The sequence below is a fragment of the Sinocyclocheilus rhinocerous genome, unplaced genomic scaffold (assembly GCF_001515625.1).
Source record: "Sinocyclocheilus rhinocerous isolate Xijiao unplaced genomic scaffold, SAMN03320098_v1.1 scaffold1694, whole genome shotgun sequence".
In the NCBI taxonomy this organism is placed as follows: Eukaryota; Metazoa; Chordata; class Actinopteri; order Cypriniformes; family Cyprinidae; genus Sinocyclocheilus; species Sinocyclocheilus rhinocerous.
The window spans coordinates 1416239-1439391 of record NW_015626863.1 but is presented as its reverse complement, the minus strand read 5'-3'; the positions used below and the strand labels follow the sequence as shown (position 1 = coordinate 1439391).

Below are 23153 nucleotides of genomic sequence, written 5' to 3'. Positions count from 1 at the left end.
ATTAGAATGATTTCTGAAGATCATGTGACACTGAAGACTGGAGTAATGATGCTGAAAATACAGCTTTGATCACAGGAATAAATTACATTTTAAAATATATTCACATAGAATATAGTTATTTTAAATTGAAATAATATTTCACAATATTACTGATTTATTTTTGATCAAATAAATGCAGCCTTGGTGAGCATAAGAGACTACTTTAAAAAACATTAAAAATTCTTACAACACCAACCGTTTAAACAGTACTGTGTGTTTAAATAGGATTTAGGGTAATAAAATGCATGCAAGTGTATATATCCACATATTTCCATATATTAGCATACACAACCAGGTATGTGTTGAGCACCAGTGCTGAGTGTACTACTACTACTACACTAACAGCCACTGACTGAACATGAGGACCTCTCAAACACACACACACACACACACACAAACACTCCAGTACTCATTCATTCCGACTGTCCATTTCGCTCCGTATCAGCCTATAAACACACACACACACATGCACGTCGATGTACAGGAGGATGCAGTAACCATAGCAACCTGCTGCTGCTTACCTGCTCTTGTATGAGCTGAAACAGAGAGCTTCTATCCATATACTGGGCCCTGGTGCGCACACAGCCACAAAAAGAAGGACATAGGGGGAAATCGCACGCAGAGACACGTACACACACACACGCCAGTGGTCCGTCCGTCCGTCTGCGCGGCACGCCTCCCCAACGGGGAGAGAGACCCCTCGCACGCACGCTAGTAAAGGTCAGTAGTGTATCCGCAGGACGTCCTCCAGTGAGGGAAGACAGCAGAGCCGTCAGTCCAGGGTTTGGCTGATTCCAGCTGGGTTAAAATCCAAAGTCCCACTCACCGTCCAGAACCCACAGACCCTTGTGGCACTTTGGCACCTGCTTCCGTCCAACTCAAAATCGCCCTTAGCTTGCAGTCGGTCCACTTTCTGTCTCTTTTTCTCTCACTGTCCTCCCTCAACCCATCTGTCCCTCTCCGCTCGCCCGTCTTGTTGTGCTCGTATCGCCTTTACCTCTGTAAATCTCTCCCTCTCGCCCTATCTCTCTCCTCTGTCCTCCACAAAGACTGTACTACCTGAATACCAATGAAAGAGGGGAAGGAGGCAGCAGTCTGCGGCCAATCAGAGGCGAGGGGGGCGTGTCCAAAGAGCTGCAGCTCTCCATCTACCCTGCAGGAGTCTTAAAGAGAGACTAAACACACAAACACACACTCACTGCAGAGCACACACACACATACACACACACACACACACACACGGCACGCAAGCGCACTTGGGTTTCCTAAATCAGACATTAATCACATGCAGCAGATACTACGGACTCTAAAACACATTCTCAGGGTGTTTAATCACTGGTTGTGCTTGGAATATGCTGATGATCATGTATATACTGGAACTTACTAATTAATGAAGTCATTTGGCTTGGTTATTGTCTCTGAGGACTGGTTAACTGTGGTAATAAATGTGAAGACGAATCTCTAAAGTACATAATTTCTCTGTGTTATTCACGATATGAATACATAAAAGTAATATAGTTGATGTTAATGGAAGCAATATTTTCTGGAACCTTTCGAGAATCATTTTATGATAAAAGCGGTAAAATGTGGGATTTTTTAAATAACTAGAATGGCATATGGGGTGGATGTGGTCTGGTAAGGAGGTACTGACCCCTTGTGCGAATATGCTGCTCTTCTGTAACCTTTCGAGAATCATTTTATGATAAAAGCGGTAAAATGTGGGATTTTAACTAGAATGGCATATGGGGTGGATGTGGTCTGGTAAGGAGGTACTGACCCCTTGTGCGAATATGCTGCTCTTCTGTTTAGATATCTGGGTCATAATTTTAGCACAGCTAGCTTTGGATTGACTCAATAGACTAGGAAGCAGCTAGACTGGTAAAATGAACCATTCCGATTCATTTTACATAAAGACTGTGTCTGTTCACATATGTAAAAAAATAAAAGCGAAACAAAAAATCTCAGCAGATTTTCACCTGAGGCTAAACACAGGCTGTGCAGATTTTCTCAGACACAAGACTGTATGACAATACGCTCTAATTGTTGTTGATTCACATTGATTTTGATTTCAAATATCATCCATTCCCACAAAAAAAAAAAATAATCAAAATATACAAAAAATAATCTACACTGGTAAAATTATTTTTTTGAAGATTAACAAAGATTACTGTAGCATGTTTTACAATAAAATATTAATTTTTTTTAAATTTATTTAAATTTTACTTGCCCATGTCTTTCTAACTGTTTGTGAAATTCACTAGCAATTTCTGAGTGAAAATTGTTTCAAAACCAATTTTTTTTTCAGTATATTGCTAATAGATTTTTAAATATATTTACATCTTATTTACATATCTTCATACATTTTGGCACTGTTTTGTTTAAATGCAAATTACTTTATTTATAATGTTTGAAGGATATTTTTAAAAAGAATTTGCATTTACCCAAAATGTAAATGCACATTTAGCAAAAACAATTTTCATGCTATATTTAATATTTTAAGGATTAAATGAACAATATTTTACATTTAAAAAATATATTTCCTTAAGCCACAGTTTACAACATACATTTAAAATATATATATAAAATGTATTACTGACCTTCATTGTTCTGTTTTGGGTCTCATAGACTCTTTTTTCAATTATAATAAACAAATATGCTTTAATATATTTTTATTGTATTTTCCTTTTCCTTTTTTATTTCTTTTTTTATTTTGTATTAAAATAATATATTTTCTGTACGTAAATAAATATATAACCATAAAAAAAAAAAAAAAAAAAATATATATATATATATATATATATCTTTCAGAAAATACTGTTTAAATACTTAGAGAATAAGCATTATAAAAAAAATCTTTTTTGCTGTATGTGTTTCTGTGTTTCACGGAGTGGGGATGTTTATTGCTTAGTGTTGGGGTTTGTTCAAATCTTTAACCCTAATTACGAGCAATGCTGTGATGCAAGCCATAGCAAACACCACTAACAGTCGACAGATTTTAACCTGGAGCTAAATGGATTGTGCAGATTTTCTTCTTAGACGGAAGTGTTTATGATAAGCTCAAAGTGGTGGTGATTTTACAGTTCACATGGATATAAAAACACAATCATGTGGGTTCACCATTTCTTGGTCTTCTCTAGAAATGAACATAAATGCTGTGCTGTCCACCTGCATGATGCAGCGGTTTACAGTAACACCTGGCTGTTTCATCTACAGTGTCTCCATCAGGACTCGGGCTGACTGACACTTAATCAACTAAAGTCTGAGTCCTCAGATAGATATTTGTAACCCATGATGTTCATTCTGATACTTGTGTGTTATCAATCCATCACTGGCCCCGTTTTTATGAACTCCATGACCTTTCTACACTGGTTAGCATAATATAAGACAGTACTGGCACTGATCAATGAGCAAAAAACCCCCCCCACGAAATCAGTTTTTCCCAGTCAGCAATCAATATCATTATTCTGTTGTGACTATGAGGTGTGCAATCAGGAGTGGAATCTAAGTACATCAGCGAAATATCCAGGTGTTACATTTATAATGTATTTATGTGGATATTTATTAATTGTTTTGTAAGTAAACTAATTAAAGAGAAAAATTGATTTTTTTTTAAATATCCTATATAATGACTACCGTCTAGTTTACGCACAATAAACGCTGCAGAACAGAGCAGTGCTGCTCTCTACTCGTGAACTCTAAGTCATTCTCTATACACTTACAGAGACACACAAAGACTTTTAATCCACACTTGCATGCACACATTTCTCTCATTTGACATTTTAAAGACATACAAGTGTTATGTTAATCAAATAAAAACTTTTTATTCTATAATTAGGCTTAAAGAAACAAATTTTCACTTTGGGTGAACTATCCCTTTAACAAACCTGTATTGATATGCTTTTGTGCAGTTGCATCGCATATAATGCAAATGACAAAGCACACAACCATATATCTTTATATAAAACATTTTAAAGTTTTGTCATGTAAATATGCATAACACATACCGTATATAATGGGTAGCACATGTAAGAGCGATTCAGCCACCTTATAGTCTAACGTCATGCATAGCTGTAATATAAGTACTCTAGACAGAAAAATCACAAACATGAGAAAAATGTTAATTCCTGCATATTAAATAGGAAAATACAATAATTCTGACTTTATGTGGAAGTTTTTAGTGTTCAGTACACTGGATTAGTGCTGTTACATAGGCCTACTAATGAAAAACATGCACGTAATTATTTCCTTGAGCAGTTTACATTGTTATTTTCAGTCCTTCTGCAATTATGACACCATAATATGGATGTTACTCACAATGTCCAGGACAATCAATCTGCTATTTTGTTTTTCGCATCTCAGCAGCAGCAGCCTATAATGAAAAATATCGGTTATTTTCAGTTAAAAATACAAAAATTCTGTAACTTTCCTGATCTCTACATTTGTGAAATTATTGCATTGAAATAGTGCATTGCATTGTGTGCCCACAAACTAATTCTATAGTGTTCAGAAATATTTCCGAACCCCACTTTCAGAAAAAAAGGTACAAAAGCTGTCACTAGGGTGGCACCTTTTCAAAAGGTACACCTTTTTACCTTATTTACCTCTAAAGGGTGCATTTTAGTACCTTAAAGGTGCATGCTAATACCTAAAGTATGCAGTGGGTACGGAAAGTATTCAGACCCCCTTAAATTTTTCACTCTTTGTTATATTGCAGCCATTTGCTAAAATCATTTAAGTTAATTTTTTTTCCTCATTAATGTACACACAGCACCCCATATTGACAGAAAAACACAGAATTGTTGACATTTTTGTGTGTACATTAATGAGGAAAAAAAATTAACTTAAATGATTTTAGCAAATGGCTGCAATATAACAAAGAGTGAAAAATTTAAGGGGGTCTGAATACTTTCCGTACCCACTGTACTTGCATAGATGGTACACATTAGTACCTTTTGAAAGTGTACCGCACAGCTTTTGTACCTTTTTTTTGTACAATTGCAATATAGCTATGTATCTTATTAACATGGACTGAGTGAGAGAAGGTGCTGTTTTCAGCACTAGACACCTGCAGACACCTTACACTACATCACAAAGAGGAAACAAATTTTCACTTTGGGTGAACTATCCCTTTAACAAACCTGTATTGATATGCTTTTGTGCAGTTGCATCGCATATAATGCAAATGACAAAGCACACAACCATATATCTTTATATAAAACATTTTAAAGTTTTGTCATGTAAATATGCATAACACATACCGTATATAATGGGTAGCACATGTAAGAGCGATTCAGCCACCTTATAGTCTAACGTCATGCATAGCTGTAATATAAGTACTCTAGACAGAAAAATCACAAACATGAGAAAAATGTTAATTCCTGCATATTAAATAGGAAAATACAATAATTCTGACTTTATGTGGAAGTTTTTAGTGTTCAGTACACTGGATTAGTGCTGTTACATAGGCCTACTAATGAAAAACATGCACGTAATTATTTCCTTGAGCAGTTTACATTGTTATTTTCAGTCCTTCTGCAATTATGACACCATAATATGGATGTTACTCACAATGTCCAGGACAATCAATCTGCTATTTTGTTTTTCGCATCTCAGCAGCAGCAGCCTATAATGAAAAATATCGGTTATTTTCAGTTAAAAATACAAAAATTCTGTAACTTTCCTGATCTCTACATTTGTGAAATTATTGCATTGAAATAATGCATTGCATTGTGTGCCCACAAACTAATTTCTATAGTGTTCAGAAATATTTCCGAACCCCACTTTCAGAAAAAAAGGTACAAAAGCTGTCACTAGGGCGGCACCTTTTCAAAAGGTACACCTTTTTACCTTATTTACCTCTAAAGGGTGCATTTTAGTACCTTAAAGGTGCATGCTAATACCTAAAGTATACTTGCATAGATGGTACACATTAGTACCTTTTGAAAGTGTACCGCACAAGTGACAGCTTTTGTACCTTTTTTTTTGTACAATTGCAATATAGCTATGTATCTTATTAACATGGACTGAGTGAGAGAAGGTGCTGTTTTCAGCACTAGACACCTGCAGACACCTTACACTACATCACAAAGAGGAGCTGTACATACTAGTCTGTATCACATAGATGAGTGCAAACACACACACACACGCGCACACACACACACAGTGTGAGACTGTCATAACAGAAAGAGTGTGAGATGTGCATTGTGCTTAATACCTACTATATGATGACATTCTGTTAAAGTCTGCCACAAAAAACGCCATAACAACAACCTTCAAGAGCCCACAACGGTCTAGAGGAAATTATTAATTAATATTATTATAGAAACAGAAATGCATTAGTGTCCCGGTTCACTATTATTCCTGAGAGAAAACTCCCAGCGCGCTCAATCGCCAACTTGAGTGCTAACTTAAATAAAAAAGATTAATAATCAGCTTTATCAACTTGAGTTTCATTGCAAATATCCAGTAGGCTAATTAAAAGTTTGCAGTGGATGTGAATACTAAAGCCTTAAAGTGAAGAGATTCAAGATGGCGTTCTGACTGAAACACCATCAAGCCTGAAAATGTGAATAACAGAACAAGCCGAAGCGATAGAAATATAACTGTGCATCAGCCCGATAGCAGCCTGAACTAAACTGATTACTTCATAAGTGAACCGTGCAAAAATTAGGGGGAAAATAACCCGACGGGATACGCGTTTCCCTGCCAACGGAGAGATAACAAAAGAATGCCCGAGCGTTTAAAGCATCAGCCCAGTCTTAATATCTCAATCGGATCCATAACGCACAAACCACTGGGAATGCATGCACTGATCGATATGCTGAACCTGACCACGGCACCGGTGGGTTCTGGTCGGTAAAGCTGGGCTTTGGGTCGTTGGCAACTTTCCTAACAGCCGAGCTCTTCTCTCAGATCACTCAGCATAGGAGCTGCTGGTTTATATACTGTAACGTTTTACTCGTTTAGATCTGAAGCTCATGCATGACACCAACACCTCTTGAACTGTGTGAATATGAGCCGCGACATGAGAGCCACTTTATTTCGCGCACATTTAATTTATAGTAGGTTTAACAATAAATAATCGGAGAAACGTCACGCGGACTCGGTGGCCGGACTGTGTTAGTTCGTCAGCTACCTCAGCTTATTAAAAACGAAAACGACGTTTTGCATGAATCAAACCCGTCCTGTCCTCGAGTGTGTTGATGGGGCTTTTATAAACATTCGGTGTTTTCCAGCTCGTTTTCGTTGTTTTGGGTTAATTTTACGTGAATTCTGCAAAATACATCACCGCGCTCGTCGGTTTGAGCTGATTTTCGGGGAAAAAAAGTTCATGGCGAAATGAATTCAGGACAAAACGACATACGCACGTAAAGCCCAAAGCCTCCCCTCTCGGACCGTGTCGTTGGGAGGATCGGTACCGAACGAGTCTGGCTAAATTCGGCCTCAGTTCGAGGAGGAAGAAACACAAACCAGCCCGCGCAGATTTCATGGAAGCCCGCTTGATCAGCTGCTGGCAGTTGGTGTTCTCAATCACGTCCGCGTGGAGGCTTCATATATTGTACAGGCGCACTTCGGAGAATAATATACACACTTTCTGCAGCGTTGAGTGTGGGTTATTTAAATACATATTTTAATTGGAGCCTGAACAAAGACGAAGGTGCGACGCGGTGGTAATTTAATCTGCTATTGATAATTTTCTTAAAGAGCTGTTCAAGAATTTTTTTTTCCCAAGTAACTTTTTTCGTGAGAGTTTTTGACGGTTCGGTTCTGTTTTTGTTTGAAATCCTCCAGGACCGACCATGGCTGAAACGGCAGCTACTCCGGCGTCCAAGCCCAGGAAGACGAAAGGGTCCAAGAAATCGGCGTCGCATCCCAAATACTCTGAGATGATCAAAGCGGCCATCGCAGCCGACCGGAGCCGCGGCGGCGCGTCGCGTCAGTCCATCCAGAAGTACGTGAAGAACCACTACAAGGTGGGAGACAACGCCGACTCCCAGATCAAACTCGCCCTGAAGCGCCTGGTGGCCAGCGGGCTTCTGCGACACACCAAGGGCATCGGAGCCTCGGGCTCCTTCAAACTGGCCAAAGCCGAGGACGCCAAGAAGCCAGAGAAACCCAAACCAGCACCCGTGAAAGTCAAGAAGCCAGCCAAAGCCGCTGCCAAACCCAAGAAAGCCCCCAAGCCCAAGAAAGTGGCGAAACCCCCCGCGAAAACTAAGAAAGCCGCCGAGAAGAAAGTGAAGAAGGCAGCGGAGAAGAAGAAATCGCCTGTCAAAGCCAAGAAAGTTGTGAAGAAGGCGAAGGTGGCCAAACCTGCCAAGGCGAGCAAAGCCAAGAAGGTGAAAACGGCGAAACCCAAACCCAAGACAGCGGCCAGGAGAACGGGCAAAAAGAAGTAAATTCAAATCGACAGGACTGATTCACTCGAAACTCAGTGTAAAGACAATTTTTGAAGCAAATGTTTTTGGTGTATAGTTATTTTTGTAAGGTCTTTGTGCGCGGACTTCAACCCCACATTTTTACAAGCGTGTTTCTCCAGAAACTTTTTTTGTGCGCATTTGTGATTCTATAAAGAAGATCCCAGACATCGAAACGGCTAAACTGTTATTTATTTTTTTAAGATTTCTTTCTGGACGTTTTTTTTTTTCCTTTAAGCTGAACTGCACACTATTATTATTATCATTCAGACATTCTAATTAATTTGCCAATTAGATATGTCGCTAGAAGATAAGTTATATTCTGTAGGTCATTCTAGGAATGTGAAGAACAATAATAAAATGTCATTGAAGAACGGTGTCCTACTTGATGACGATGTACAGAATCAACTCGTGACGTGGACTGTTGTAGTCTAGTTCCATTGCTGTCCATCTAATACTGTCATTGCGCGTTATTCGCTTTACTGTGCATCAATAAACTTTTCTAATTGCAAACAGAACTTTGTCTAGTGTTTTACTGCAGCACCATGGAGAGCTCAGATAGATAATATGAGTTTAAACGGGTACCATGGCAGTGGTCCCGTGTGAGATGGGGGGTCCTGAGGAAGCCCATCCTTGGTTTTGGGTTTTGAGGGGCGTTTTGACTCACTGCTGCCCCGCGGTGTTTGATCTGAGAACTGCAGCTGTCAGTGTCACGCTGAGGGTAAACGCAAATGCTTAGTTCAGATGACGTGTCAAGCGACGTGACATCGAAAAATGAAAGCAGTTTCAAACAGAACCAAAACAAATTCAAGTACATTTTTTTCTAAGACTAAAAAACCCCACCACATACACAACATGCAACATTTGAAGCCTTTACAACTTGCCTTCATTAAATATGAATAATATACAAAATTGTTACAAATGCTACAGATAATTCTTTAAAACTCTAAAACTGAAATAAAAATTTAATGTACTAAAAAACTAAAACCCAATCAAAACTATAAAACCAGTTTAATAGTTTTAATTGGGTTTTAGCAAAAAAACAAAAAGGGGGCCAAATTGAAAATAAAACGGTCATAAAAACAAAAAGATAAACTATAATCCTGCATGATATACTCAATTTAAAACTATTTCAAATATAAAATCTTCATATAACATTAACTTGTAATAGTGAACTATGACTATTCAAGTGAACTCCAAAAAGCAAAATGTGAAAATTTAATAGCGACCCATTTTAGCACCTAAAATACACACTTATGCACACGAGACTTCATTAAAAACCTGAGACTTTTTCCAACTGACCTTGGAAATAATTTTGAGACAAAAATTTTATTATATTGAAACATTTCAGATTTCTGTCCGATTAGATTTGTAGCTCAAGATGCTCTTAAGAACATCAAATCATGCTGGAGAACATGATTATGTCATTAAAGCAAAAAAAGACAAACTAAAACATTCTCAAATTCAAGTTTTTCAATGCAAGCATTTTCACTAGCAGTCTCAGACTTTTGGACCCCACTGTACAGTACACTTATTTTATCCTTTATGTTGAAAACTATCCAAAACTCACCTCAAGCATCTCTGATCTGCTCTATGTATATTGCATAATGTTCTTGAAACGTGATGCTGTATGCAGTCTGAACAGTAATGAGATACTGGTTCACTGATACAAGAGGGCCTGCTGCAAACCTCCCGGACCTGCCTGACACATTCATGTGTTAAAACTCGATTTATATTACAGAAATATATGAATTGGCTGAATAATGTGATAATCTAACAGAATAACCCGAAGCACAATGTGTATATGATCTCTCAACAGATAATCAGCTGCTTGAGTCATGTGATCAAGCAAAGTGCACCACATTTTCAGCATGCTGATGTCATAGAGCACAGTAAACAAAATCACCGGGAAAAAAGCTAGTTTATTGCAAAATATTTCTATTAGAACATTCTGGCTTCATTCCAAGTATCTCATTTGATATTGAAGCTGGAAGACCAAGGCAGATGAGACACAAGTCTGGGGGATTTTTAGGTTGAGTTAATAATACTGCACAAAATATTGAAATTATGAAAATTAAACCAATAAAGCAGGACTGCTACAGTTCTATCTTTTTGAAGAAGTATCTTCACATGGAAATTCACGTGAATGAACCAGAAAGACCTTCAGCCCTGAAACTGGCTTTTGGGTTGCTGGGAGAATGTGTTTAGGCCCAATAAATGGTAAAATGGTAACAATGGTTTCAAGATAAATTCAGTTTGGACAATATTATAAATACAGTCAGCCAGGTCATTATAATGGTTGAAGTAACTGTATTCACACTGGTTATCTGGTTTTTGTAAATACAGGACGGCTCTAAATAGCATCAGAGCATTTAATCTTCCTAAAATATCATTTAAAATACACTTATTAACACCATTCAACCCTACTGCAATTTTAAACATAATCAGAAATCATTCACCCCTACAATCAATATAGGCGAACAGAAAAGCAAGATTTTGCAAGTCTCAGCCCAGACTTTAACTATTCTCAAAATCATTAATGGGTTTTGCCTTGGCTGTCTTAAAAAAAAAAAATACATACACACATTTGTCAGTCATGGTCCATACATATAAACTACATCTGAGGAACGTGAAATGGAAATGAATGGGGACTGATGTTTATTTCCCTTTAATTCGGCCAATTTAGAAGATTACACTTAAATGGCTTAAATACATCTGAAAATCTGTGAGCCAAAATGCTTATTTTCTGCTGACATCTGCAGCATTTAAATAAAGTTTAAAGGAATAGTTCACCCAAAAAAGAAAATTTGCTGAAAATTTACTTACCCTCATGCCGTATAAGAAATGGATAAGTTTCTTCATCAGAACAGATATGGACATGGTATTCAATTAAAAAAGTAGGCAATTTTATTAAACAGGAATTGACTGGATTGTGAAAAGTGGGTGTAAGAATAAGAGGGCTTGGCGACATCAACCCGAAAACCAAAGCAGTTTGAAAGTCAGAGTGAGCATTACTTTTTAATTTTCATGAAAGATTCCAAAGATTAAAAAAAAATTTTTTTTTGTTTTTTTAAAGTGGTTTAATTTAAATTGAGCAGTTTAATGCTTAAACTATTTTAAATGTCTTTATTTAATTATTAAATATACAATTAAATATTTTTGGTTCTATGAAGTGATTTAATTTAAACAAGCTTAAATATAATGGTTAAAAAAAAGAAGAAATTAATTAATTTATTATTAAATATAAAAAAAGATTGAATTAATATTAAAATGTAAATTTTTTTCTAAAATTTCTAATTTAATTATTAATAAAATAAATTAATTATTAAGTATAAATGAAAAAAACTAAAAAAACTGTAAGACAAGTATGTACTTACGGGTACATGGCAGCCCAGGTGAGCTTGCTGTAAATGTGTGTGTGAGTGTGTGTGAGCAGCGTGGAGAAATGGAGAGGAGAAGGCAGCCGATGTTTGTAACAAAACTCAGACGGGCTCATCCCATGATGCTGTTTGACTTCTATCAGATCAGCTTTGGAGCCCACAACCACACACGGGATCCCACGGTCCATGTAGTGCTGCTAAAGAGGAATAACACACAAATATACTTCAAAAGCCAGTGAAACAGATACTACGTCTTGACGACTCTACTACTTTTGCTACTGAAGTTGCTGCGTTTATTGGATAAAAAAAATACAGTAACACCAATAATACTGTGAAATATTATTACAATTTAAAATAATTAATTTAAATTACATATAAATGTGATTTATCCCTATGATGGCAAAGTTGAATTTTCAGCAGCCATTACTCCAGTGTTCAGTGTCACATGATCTTTCACAAATGTCATGTCTGATGCATTTGATCAATGTAATGCATCCTTGTTGAATAAAAGCAGCAATATCTTTCAAAAAATTAACTTTTGAACAGTAGTGCATTTTTTTGTAGTAGTGCATTTTTTGGGTTTACACAATTCTGTGAAACACCATTTAAGAAAAAAATCATAAATTGATTTCCTTGAGTTATATTAATAGTGTAAACAGAAGTGCATGTTAGCCAAACAGGCTTCATGAGAAATAAATAACTCGCATCATATATTACTCACTGACAGATATCAGGTTGTGCAAGGTCATTATGGGTTATTAAATAATTTGGATGATTTTAATGTGGTTAATGAATAAGAGTTTGTCCCACATTACTCCAGAACTAAAGCATCTCGTGTATGTGTGGTCGTCTGTACCTTATAAATACTAGCGCAGTAGTTGAAGGAGTCCGGGTCGCTGACATCATACATGAGACACGCCACATCACATGCTGCATCTGCTGTTTTTAGAAACTCTGTTTCCACATCCACCTCCTCCAGCTGTGAGAAATAACACAAACGTCAGGCGGGAGCCAATAAACTACGGAGCGTGTAAAGCATGAGACGCCACTTACGATCAGGTACTTGTCCTGATTGGCTACTGAGACGGTGTTGATGGCGTATATTGTGGGGGGACCGGGGTCGCGCTCGTTTCTCTGAAAACAAACAAAATACACCTTCATCATCAACTTTGTAAATATTTGGTAGATCTAACCAAGACTATTGGGAGCCACAAAAAACATAAATATTTCCTATTTCCTATAACTGTGGTTAGATACCAAAAGTAAAGCATGAAAACCTCTTTCTAGAGTAAAACTGCCTTAAGAAGCAACAAGTACTATTTTGTAACCATATATTAATGCTATTGTTTTACTGTAAAAAAAATCTTGGTCATTGTATGTATTTTCATTGCATCAAAAGAGAAACCATTTGCTTAATAAAAAGTAGAAAATCCATGAACCTTTCAATTTTTTCTTTATTCATAATTTTTTTTTACATTTTTAAATAAAAAAAAAAAATTAACATTAAATATGTTCTGATTGGCTCTGATTTGACTGCAGGTTTAAATTTTTTTTATTTATTGTGTTTCTAAAAATCTCATTGGTATACAAAAAACTAGTTTTCAAAATAAATAAAAAAATATAAAAATATATTAAACATTAAATATGTTCTGATTGGCTAAAGTAAAAAAAAAAAAAATTATTTATTGTGTTCATAGAAATCTCATGGGTATATAATATATATATATTAAACATTAAATATGTTCGGATTGACTGCAGTTTTAAATTTTATTTATTGTGTTCTTAAAAATCTCATTGGTATATATATATATATATATATATATATATATCAAACATTACATATGTCCTGATTGGCTCTGAATTGAATGCAGTTTGTTCTGATTGGCTTCATGCAGTATTTTGTAAAGTAAAATTACAAACAATCGTTTTGCCTTTAAGTCATTCTCTCACCTCAGTGCTTCGCTGCAGAAAAGCTTGGAGGAAGTCGGTCTTTCCTGTTCCACGTGGACCGATCACTTTGCAGAGGAACACAGTGCGCTGGGTTTGTCTCTTCTCCAGGTCTAAGGCCTTTTCTCTTGTTACTAACATACACACACAGAAAAAGAAAGAAATACTCTTCAGTGTCCGTCTGATCAAACGTGGAGTTTACAGCAGGTCTGTGTGTGGACCTCATTACCGGTGACTAGAGATGCGCAGATCTGATACTGCATTAAAGGACTTTATCTTGCTGGAGTTTAGTGCGGTTTCTAAATCATGTTACTTTCTACCGGGTGTCACGTAAGATCACAGCACTGGAGTAGAGAGCTCTATGAATTGTTCTTCACGTGCACAGTAACTGAAATTTAACACAGTTAAAAGAAAAGACTATCGCACAGATATAATACACTACGCATCAATATCTCTTCCCTTTGTGCTTTGAACTTTTCTATGCGGAGCGCTGCGCACTGTGTTGCTTCAAGTGCATCATAAGTGCTGCTGTGTATTAGAGCCTTTCTTATTATAATACTTTTGCACAATGAAAGATTATTAATAGCCTTTCTTGTTGTCTTATCTATCATATGTTGCTGCCTCATTACTGTGCTATATACTAAATATTTTTTTTCACTAAATGATTAGATTCTATAAAATTATTGTGCACTCATGATTTTTCTAGAGTAACTTTTGCTGCTGAATTATCCACTAACCTAGTTTGTAATAGTATTATGATTCTATATTTTTTCATTTGTTATTTTTCTTTAAAATTAAGTTGTCTATATTTAGTAGATTGTGTTTTTAACACAAAACAGTGCTGATCAGGTCAACACACATGGAGGTACAAAAACTCTACACTGATTTAAAAAAAATAAACTGCGCTGGTATCGAATCGGCTGATACTCAGAATTGTTGTTATCAGATCGGATTGGTTCTGAAAAAATGGTATGGGTGCATCCCTACCTGTGATGGCGGAGGTCTGGGACTCTCGCTCCATTAGAATGGGATAGCCGAGGTAACCAAGATGCTCCAAACACCGGTGGACATCCAGATAAGCGGATAACCTGCGGTTTATTCAATAACACATCAAATTTAGAACTATAACTACAGAACTGGGAATGCGTATTAATAATATTCCAATTCTTAATAAAATCCCAAAATCCTTTACGTTATGCTAGTTTCCTGCACAAATAAATGACTCTTATGTGTCATGTGTAGCATGATTCACAAACGACTCACATACTGATTCTTTTTAATGAATCATAATTATACAGCACAACATGTGTAGTATGACTCCCCAACAAACAACGCTTATGAACAGTTTTTTAGTGAATCATTAACATACGGCACAACCAGTGAAGTCTGATTCACGAAAAAATGACTCTTATGAAGCAGTACTTTTTAGTGAATCAAAAACATACAGTGCAACCACTGTAGCCTGAATCCCAAACAAATCTCTCTTATGAACTGGCTCTTTTTAGCAAATCAAAAACATTCAGCTCAACTAGTGTAGTCTGATTTACAAACAAATGACTCTTATGAACTGGTTCTTTTAAGTGAATCATAAACATACAGCACAACATGTGTAGCATGATTCACAAACGACTCACATACTGATTCTTTTTAATGAATCATAATTATACAGCACAACATGTGTAGTATGACTCCCCAACAAACAACGCTTATGAACAGTTTTTTAGTGAATCATTAACATACGGCACAACCAGTGACGTCTGATTCACGAAAAAATTACTCTTATGAACCAGTACTTTTTAGTGAATCATAACACAACATGATTCACAATAAGATTACTCTTTTTTTTAGTGCATCATAAACACACAGAGCAACCAGTGTCTAATTCACAAACAAATGACTCTTTCGATCAGGTCCTTTTAATGAATCATTCTAAAATGCCCACAAAAACAAGAGTTGCTGTATGATTTAATCTGATGATTTACTGAATGAATTGGCCAGAGCAGTACTTCCAGTGATGGAATATTTTAAACAAATCAAATCAGAATTGAATCAAAAGGGGAAATGTGTATTAATACCTACCAGAAAATAACCGATTTAAATGTGTATTGCACTGTTCAAACTTTGACTCACATCCACTGGCAGAAGTACCCGTGCTGTGAGATGTAGTTGTCGTCTGATAGGGAGACGTTACTGTACACCTCCGGGCCCCAGGGCATGTAGGGTAAAACACTAAACAGATTCTTCAGCTCTGCGGGAGAGAGAGCTGAATCCTTATCCTGCAGGAGGAGAGACGCAATCATCAGCCTGACGAACCTCTAATCACTTTTATCTAACCACGATTCACTCAACTCACGATTCGATTCGATTCACGATTTTGATTTCATGATTCGATCCTCAATTTTTATTTTTATTTTTTACAAAATGACATTTAAGACAAATTATAAATTAAATGTGTCAATAAATAAGTAACACAAATAAATCTCTTCATATAAACAAACTAAGGCTTTGTCTGTGCTCTTTCCATTTAAAATTAGAGCAGACTAACTTTAGACAGGTAGCTAATTTAGTTAGGTAACTAACTAAATCAAATCACTGCATTTTAATCGTGATCCAAACAAAGATGCTGCATACATGCAACGTGATCAGTTTTTAATCTAAATTAGATTGTATAATTTCGAACTTTGAAGCAAAAACAGAACGGTTTGACTTCAGTTTTGTGAAACTATACATAAAAATATCTGCATGAAACAGAAAATACCATCTAAACTTTTCTAAAGACAGTAAGTTCCCCTCAGACATACATTCATATAAACATCCGGCCCCTAAATGAATCGCGATATGTTTAGCATCTCAACTGATTTGAATCATCACATATTTGAATCGATTTTCAACCGGCTCGTGGTTAATCGTTACATCCCTACTAATCACGCAAAGTTCATTAGAGGATCAGATGTGAGAGCTCTCCTCGTCATACTTATCAAACAGCTTCTGGAGGAACTGATGACCCAGATGATTCAGCTCCGTCGTGCAACCCACCGATACTCGTAATCTATAAACACACACGTCTAAGTCACTTAAATACTGGTTTTTGCTCATGCAATCACATGCTCTCTCATGCACAGACGTACGGTGGGTAGAGGTAGTCATCGGTCAAGTCGAGAGTGTCATCGTAGCCGAATTTACGCAGGATGGTCCAGGTGGTTTCATGACGTCCCCTCTGGATAAAGAGCGTGTTCAAGAACAGGAAACCTAGGGAAAACACACAAACACACTTGTAACAGTGTGTAATTACGATTAATGTACAAATGAGAGTGGGTCTAAGGAATATGAATATATGTGTAACGTGTCTTACCGTTGAGTGTGAGTCCGTTGTCCTGGACTCCATCACTGGTGTTCTTCCAAACGACTGTCTTCACGTCCTCTAGAGCCTGAGGAGCCAGTGGATTCCCGAAACACAATTTCTACACACACACAAATTCCCATTCAAATCAACAGTATATTTAGGTATATTATTTCAAAAAATATTTTTAGTTTAAATGTTTAGTTAATATTTACTACTTACAAGTAATTACGCCACGCTACATAGGACAATTGGTTTAGAGAATGAATGAAATGAATTAACTACAATTTATGCATTTGTTAATTATGGGGGGAAAAACAGATTTCAGTTGGTATTTTATATATATATATATCAGGGGTGGAACGATACATGTATTCGTACCGAACCGTCAAGGTACGGACATCTCGGTTCGGTGCATGAGGCCTTACAACGAATGCAGGCAATTCACCCCAATCCAGAAGGGGGCGCCCACAGCAATGCAACGCTGTTTGATAACTGGCCGCCAGCAGAAGAACAGATATATATATATATATATCAAACCTACTGAAATAGTGTTGTTATTGTTAACTAAAACTATAAAAAATAATTTAATTGAAGTAAAAAATAAATAAAAGAAATTACAAATGTTACCTTGTCAATTAACTGAAATAAAATATGTTTAGACTGAAACAATAAAAAAAAAATCTAAACTAAATAGAAATGTTACAAAAAAGTAATAAAAACGGAAAAAAAACAAAAACAAGAAAATTACTAAAAATGTAAACTATACTTAAAATGAAAACTGAAAATCTAAAAATAATGATAATTACTAAAATTGTATATAAATAAAACAAAAATCACTTAAAGACAAAAGAACACAAACACAAAATTATTTCATTTATTTAACCCATTTAAAATTCTTAATAAAGGCCTCAAAGCAACTGCACATAATGAATCTAAAGAAAAATATGAAATATTAATTAGAAATATAATTTTTAATAATCTTTCACCTAACTTTAATAACTTTGTGTACCTTTTAAACACCTTTTTGGCTAACAGATAGACAGGGAAAATATGTTGAATAAGCTTTACATCAAATTATCCTGCCTTACATTATTTTCTGCTGTATAATCCATTTCAGTCCAAAATCGGCCTCATTAAGGAAGTGAATTAAATGAGCTAAAAATGTCGTTTCTTTTTTGTTTGCTCACCTGAAAGCAGTTGAGTTCAGCATCACTGAGAATGTGATCATTATCCTGATCAGAGATGCTGAAGATCCGACTCAGAGCTCGAACACACTGCAGCTTCAGCTACACAAAAAAACGCATAACACACACAAACATTCAGAAATCTTACATGAACTCATAAGATGAAGCCGGGCAGAGATGTAGCAGTGTGTGCGTGTGTATACCTGTTTGTCTTCAGGGTCGTAGAGCGGAGCAGTCGGGTGAAGAACGGCCTTCTGGGCGTAATAAAAGAGCTCAGAAATATTCTTCAGATTCTTAGCTGAGCACTGCAGATGAACACAAATGCATCATCATATAATCATATATAATATATCATATACTCATAATCAGCATTTTTGGCCACCTAGGCTAAAAAGATGCCATCTAGGTAGAATACTCACTAGGGTTTAAGAAAGATCCATTACATTTTCAATATTCAGTACTTCATCAGTAACCAAAAACACTTTAAATTATTAACAAAACAGGTATTTTTTTGCTCTATTGAAATAGAGTTTCAATATATACAAACAATACCATTCACAAAGCCAAACGTCCTCTCCAGTCCGCTAAATAAACTAGAATAAAATGACTTGTTCAGAAATGTTTTAACAAACAACATTCAGAAGAACGAGCCAGTATAAAGAGTTTAGCCAATCACAGCAGCGTTCATTTATATAGAGAATTCTTAAAGGCACAGCTGCAAAAACAGAGTCAGGTCAGCGAGAGGGTCAAATATAGTCATGAAAAATGTAATTATGATTTTCTATAGCGAGAAACCTTGACTAATTTTTTTTAAGTTGACTTCAGGAGAAAACTAAACTAAAAAAGTGTGATAAATGACCCTTTTCATACATTCATGCGAATCTATATGAGATATGTTTGAAATATGTTGAAGATTTATTTGAGTTTGTGCGGTCAGCGGTTCGAACCTCTACACAGGTCTCAATCTCTGAAAACTGGTTCATGATTGGCAGGATGCTTTCCATGGAGCTGCCGGAGCGCAGGTCGGACTTGTTGCCCACGAGGATGATGGGAATCCTACGGCAACAAAGAGAGCCATTTTTTATGGAACTCCTAAAAAATGCAGATGCACTCACATAAGAACGGCATCCATAAACATACTTGCTTCCTTTTTCAGCACCACCGTTCACCAGTAAATAGAAAGCAGTAATTTTGAATTATAAAAATATTTCACAATATTACTGTTTTTACTGTATTTGATCAAATTAATGCAGTTGTGATTGCAGCGGTTTAGGACAAAAACTAAAATTAACATGAAAGAGATGTGATTTACGGCTTGTTATACTCATTCAAGATCAGGAAAATTCTCACCTTTACGATTTCCTCCCTCAACACTTCATCAGACTGTTCAGTTTCTGTAGAGACACACCGAGTATTAATATAATACTACAGGGCAAATATTATGTCATTCAATACACACACACACACCTGAATAGTCGACTATATGTGTGGGCACTTTCTCAGGCGTGACGTCGGCCGGTATGGTGATCTCCTCCGCCCGGAGAGGAACCTGACGGCACAAACGCATGAGCTTCCTCTTACTGCATCCGTCAAACACACACCAGACCAGAGAGGCTCATGGGTAAACTCACCAGCTCGGGAAACTCCTCTCCGACCAGAGACATGATGAGAGAGGTCTTTCCCACTTTGGCTGCAGGAAAACAAAGGATAGAATAATACTGAATCCCAATAAACGCATTCCCACAGTTCATTTGACTCTAGATTTGTGAAACGTCACATGTTCTGCACCGCAATCACAAACGCTTCTTCTGTGATTTCCTTTGCAAATCAGTGTAGTGTTAGATTGATTTCCAGTTTTATTAGAATGTTTCCACTCCTTCATCAGTGTTGAATCTTATACGTGATGTGTTCATCAAATTGTAGCTGTACTATTACTTTTTTAGGCAAGTTGAAAAAGCACACTCCAAAAGAACTGGACACTCCTACAGGTGTTCACCTTGAGTTTATAAGGTCAGTAAAGAGTTAAAACTAGTAAGAACATGACTTGAGTTCAGCAGGCATGGAATAAATGTAACACTAATGACGAAACAAAACGTGTGCGCTGTCTAACGAAATGACACTTCAGCTATATATGCGCTATATCTAATTCAAGACACTGATATGCTCACCATGGCTGAATTTATTGGATTAAAAATACAGCAAAAACAGTAATATTGTGAAATATTATTACGATTTAAAATAACTATTTTCTATTTGAATATATTTTAAAATGTAATTTATTCCTGTGATGCAAAGCTGAATTTTCAGCATCATTACTCCAAGTCTTCAGTGTCACATGATTTTAAAAAAAAATTTTTTTTATAAAGAAATCAATACTGTTATTCAGCATGGTTGCGTTAAATTGATCAAAAATGACATTAAAGACATTTATAATGTTACAAAAGATTTCTACATAATAAATATTGTTCTTTTAAACTTTCCCGGGTAAAAAAAATTAATGGTTTCCACAAAAACATGAAGCAGCACAACTATTTCCAACAATAATAATACAACGAAATGTTTCTTGAGCAGCAAATCAGCATATTAGAATGATTTCTGAAGGATATATCTACATACACAGCATTATCAGACAATTTGAAGATTCTCTATGAATACGTGAACTGTAACAATATACAGACAAAAAAAATTAAATAAATCTGTCAGGCTGAGCAAAACTACTCTCCTTAAAACCTGCATGCAAAACAAAAATCAAAGTGTCAAAACAAATCAAGGCAAACAAATATATATATTACTGTCTACTAAATACAAAGCACACGAAAGTGTGTAATGAGTCTTAAAAATGCATATATCTGGATATCTATCACATACAAATATCTACTAAATAAAGCAGGTTTTTAAGCCTGTAATCTGTGTGAACAACTTGCTCACTTGATAAAAAAAAGTTAATTTTGTGTGTTTTGATTTTGCATGATTGTAAACAACAAATTAAACTTATAAATAAAGCACTCAATTAATCGATAATTCAAGAGTGCAGTGCGTTTACTGCAGATCAAGGTTGAGGGTTAGCGCTCTCTAATCATGCTAACTTTCATTAAACGCTCACATTTATTTAATTCCCTTGATATTTAAAAGAAATAATATCTTACGTTCCCCCAACAGCAGTATCCGGACATCGCGTTTCATTTCACTCCGCTCTCTATTGAACGCTCCGACAAGCTGCGGCTATCTTTTCCAAAAACGCACTTGGCCTGAGGTCACATCTACTAATATGTCTCCTCTGTGAGCTACGCAGTCAAATGTGGTGTACACTACCGTTCAAGAGTTTTGGGTCAGTAAGATGTTTTCAGAAATTAATACTTTTTTCATTAAGGATGCGTTAAATTGATCAAAAATGACATTAAAGACATTTATAATGTTACAAAAGATTTCTACATAATAAATATTGTTCTTTTAAACTTTCCCGGGTAAAAAAAATTAATGGTTTCCACAAAAACATGAAGCAGCACAACTATTTCCAACAATAATAATACAACGAAATGTTTCTTGAGCAGCAAATCAGCATATTAGAATGATTTCTGAAGGATATATCTACATACACAGCATTATCAGACAATTTGAAGATTCTCTATGAATACGTGAACTGTAACAATATACAGACAAAAAAAATTAAATAAATCTGTCAGGCTGAGCAAAACTACTCTCCTTAAAACCTGCATGCAAAACAAAAATCAAAACGCCAAAACAAATCAAGGCAAACAAATATATATATTACTGTCTACTAAATACAAAGCACACGAAAGTGTGTAATGAGTCTTAAAAATGCATATATCTGGATAGCTATCACATACAAATATCTACTAAATAAAGCAGGTTTTTAGCCAGTAATCTGTGTGAACAACTTGCTCACTTGATAAAAAAAGTTCATTTTGTGTGTTTTGATTTTGCATGATTGTAAACAACAAATTAAACTTATAAATAAAGCACTCAATTAATCGATAATTCAAGAGTGCAGTGCGTTTACTGCAGATCAAGGTTGAGGGTTAGCGCTCTCTAATCATGCTAACTTTCATTAAACGCTCACATTTATTTAATTCCCTTGATATTTAAAAGAAATAATATCTTACGTTCCCCCAACAGCAGTATCCGGACATCGCGTTTCATTTCACTCCGCTCTCTATTGAACGCTCCGACAAGCTGCGGCTATCTTTTCCAAAAACTTCCAATTCAATTCAAAGCTCAGTGCTAGTTTCCGACTAGCCCCATTCCATCCAAAGAAACTGTCACCGCTGCAGACTTCCGGTTGGAGCCCAAATGGAGCGCCCTCTACCGTTCATTTCCTTCGTTTTTTAATTCGCTTCACTATTTATGTGTTTATTTGTATACTACTTGTATGTGTACTTTTTCTATTAGAAGTACATTATACATTAACAATTATGCTACTAAAGCTTTTTTTGACTGACTGAACTAATAAATAAATGGGGATTAAATAATATCATTGCCTTGAATATATTTACTGGTAGTAATTTATGGAAAATACTTTACAATTCCATGAAAACATGAATAATTCAAAAGATAATACACTAAAAGCATTGGAATACAATAATTAAAAAAATTTTTCAAATAAAATGATTTGAAAAATATATAGGTGATATTATATTAATCTAATTAATTTATATGAGCTAAAGGTCTGTTAGGCGTTATATAATGCTTTTTAATGACATTAAATAAAGTTATTGTAAGTGTTAACAAATCAGGTTCTGTTTTACTGGAACTGTAATAGCTTTATTTAACGCAAACATGAGCACTTCAGAGATTTTATGAATTTTATTTCTGAGGATCAAAG

At 35.8% G+C, this 23153-nt stretch overlaps 3 protein-coding genes across 3 annotated transcripts in view; 1 reads left to right on the top strand and 2 right to left on the bottom strand.

Moving 5' to 3' along the window:
- The window catches only part of LOC107717788 (rhomboid-related protein 1-like), a 36639-nt gene extending 32209 nt beyond the window's left edge, over nt 1-4430 (bottom strand). Inside the window, exons 1-2 of the mRNA XM_016524661.1 lie at nt 4354-4430; nt 4044-4123 (exon numbers count right to left, since the gene is read on the bottom strand). Coding sequence (XP_016380147.1) covers nt 4044-4064 — 21 coding nt within the window. The 5' untranslated portion in view covers nt 4065-4123; nt 4354-4430. The remainder of the gene's footprint in view (nt 1-4043; nt 4124-4353) is intronic.
- Nucleotides 4431-7612: 3182 nt separating this feature from the next.
- Nucleotides 7613-8968, top strand: LOC107717783 (histone H1.0-B-like). The gene has a single exon (XM_016524637.1). The coding sequence runs from the start codon at nt 7839-7841 to the stop codon at nt 8436-8438; it is 600 nt and encodes a 199-aa protein (XP_016380123.1). The 5' UTR covers nt 7613-7838; the 3' UTR covers nt 8439-8968.
- A 2816-nt stretch (nt 8969-11784) lies between these two features.
- On the bottom strand, nt 11785-22563 carry LOC107718144 (mitochondrial Rho GTPase 2-like). The gene is made up of 18 exons (XM_016525127.1): nt 22515-22563; nt 21457-21536; nt 19942-20000; nt 19778-19859; nt 19661-19704; nt 19451-19485; nt 19258-19366; nt 18514-18615; nt 18314-18412; nt 17136-17244; nt 16912-17032; nt 16748-16832; nt 15914-16059; nt 14771-14871; nt 13787-13917; nt 12890-12970; nt 12693-12815; nt 11785-12033 (listed from the first exon to the last, which is right to left on the bottom strand). Exons 2-18 carry the CDS (start codon nt 21491-21493, stop codon nt 11830-11832), a joined length of 1668 nt encoding a protein of 555 aa, XP_016380613.1. The 5' UTR covers nt 21494-21536; nt 22515-22563; the 3' UTR covers nt 11785-11829.
- Nucleotides 22564-23153: the final 590 nt, after the last annotated feature.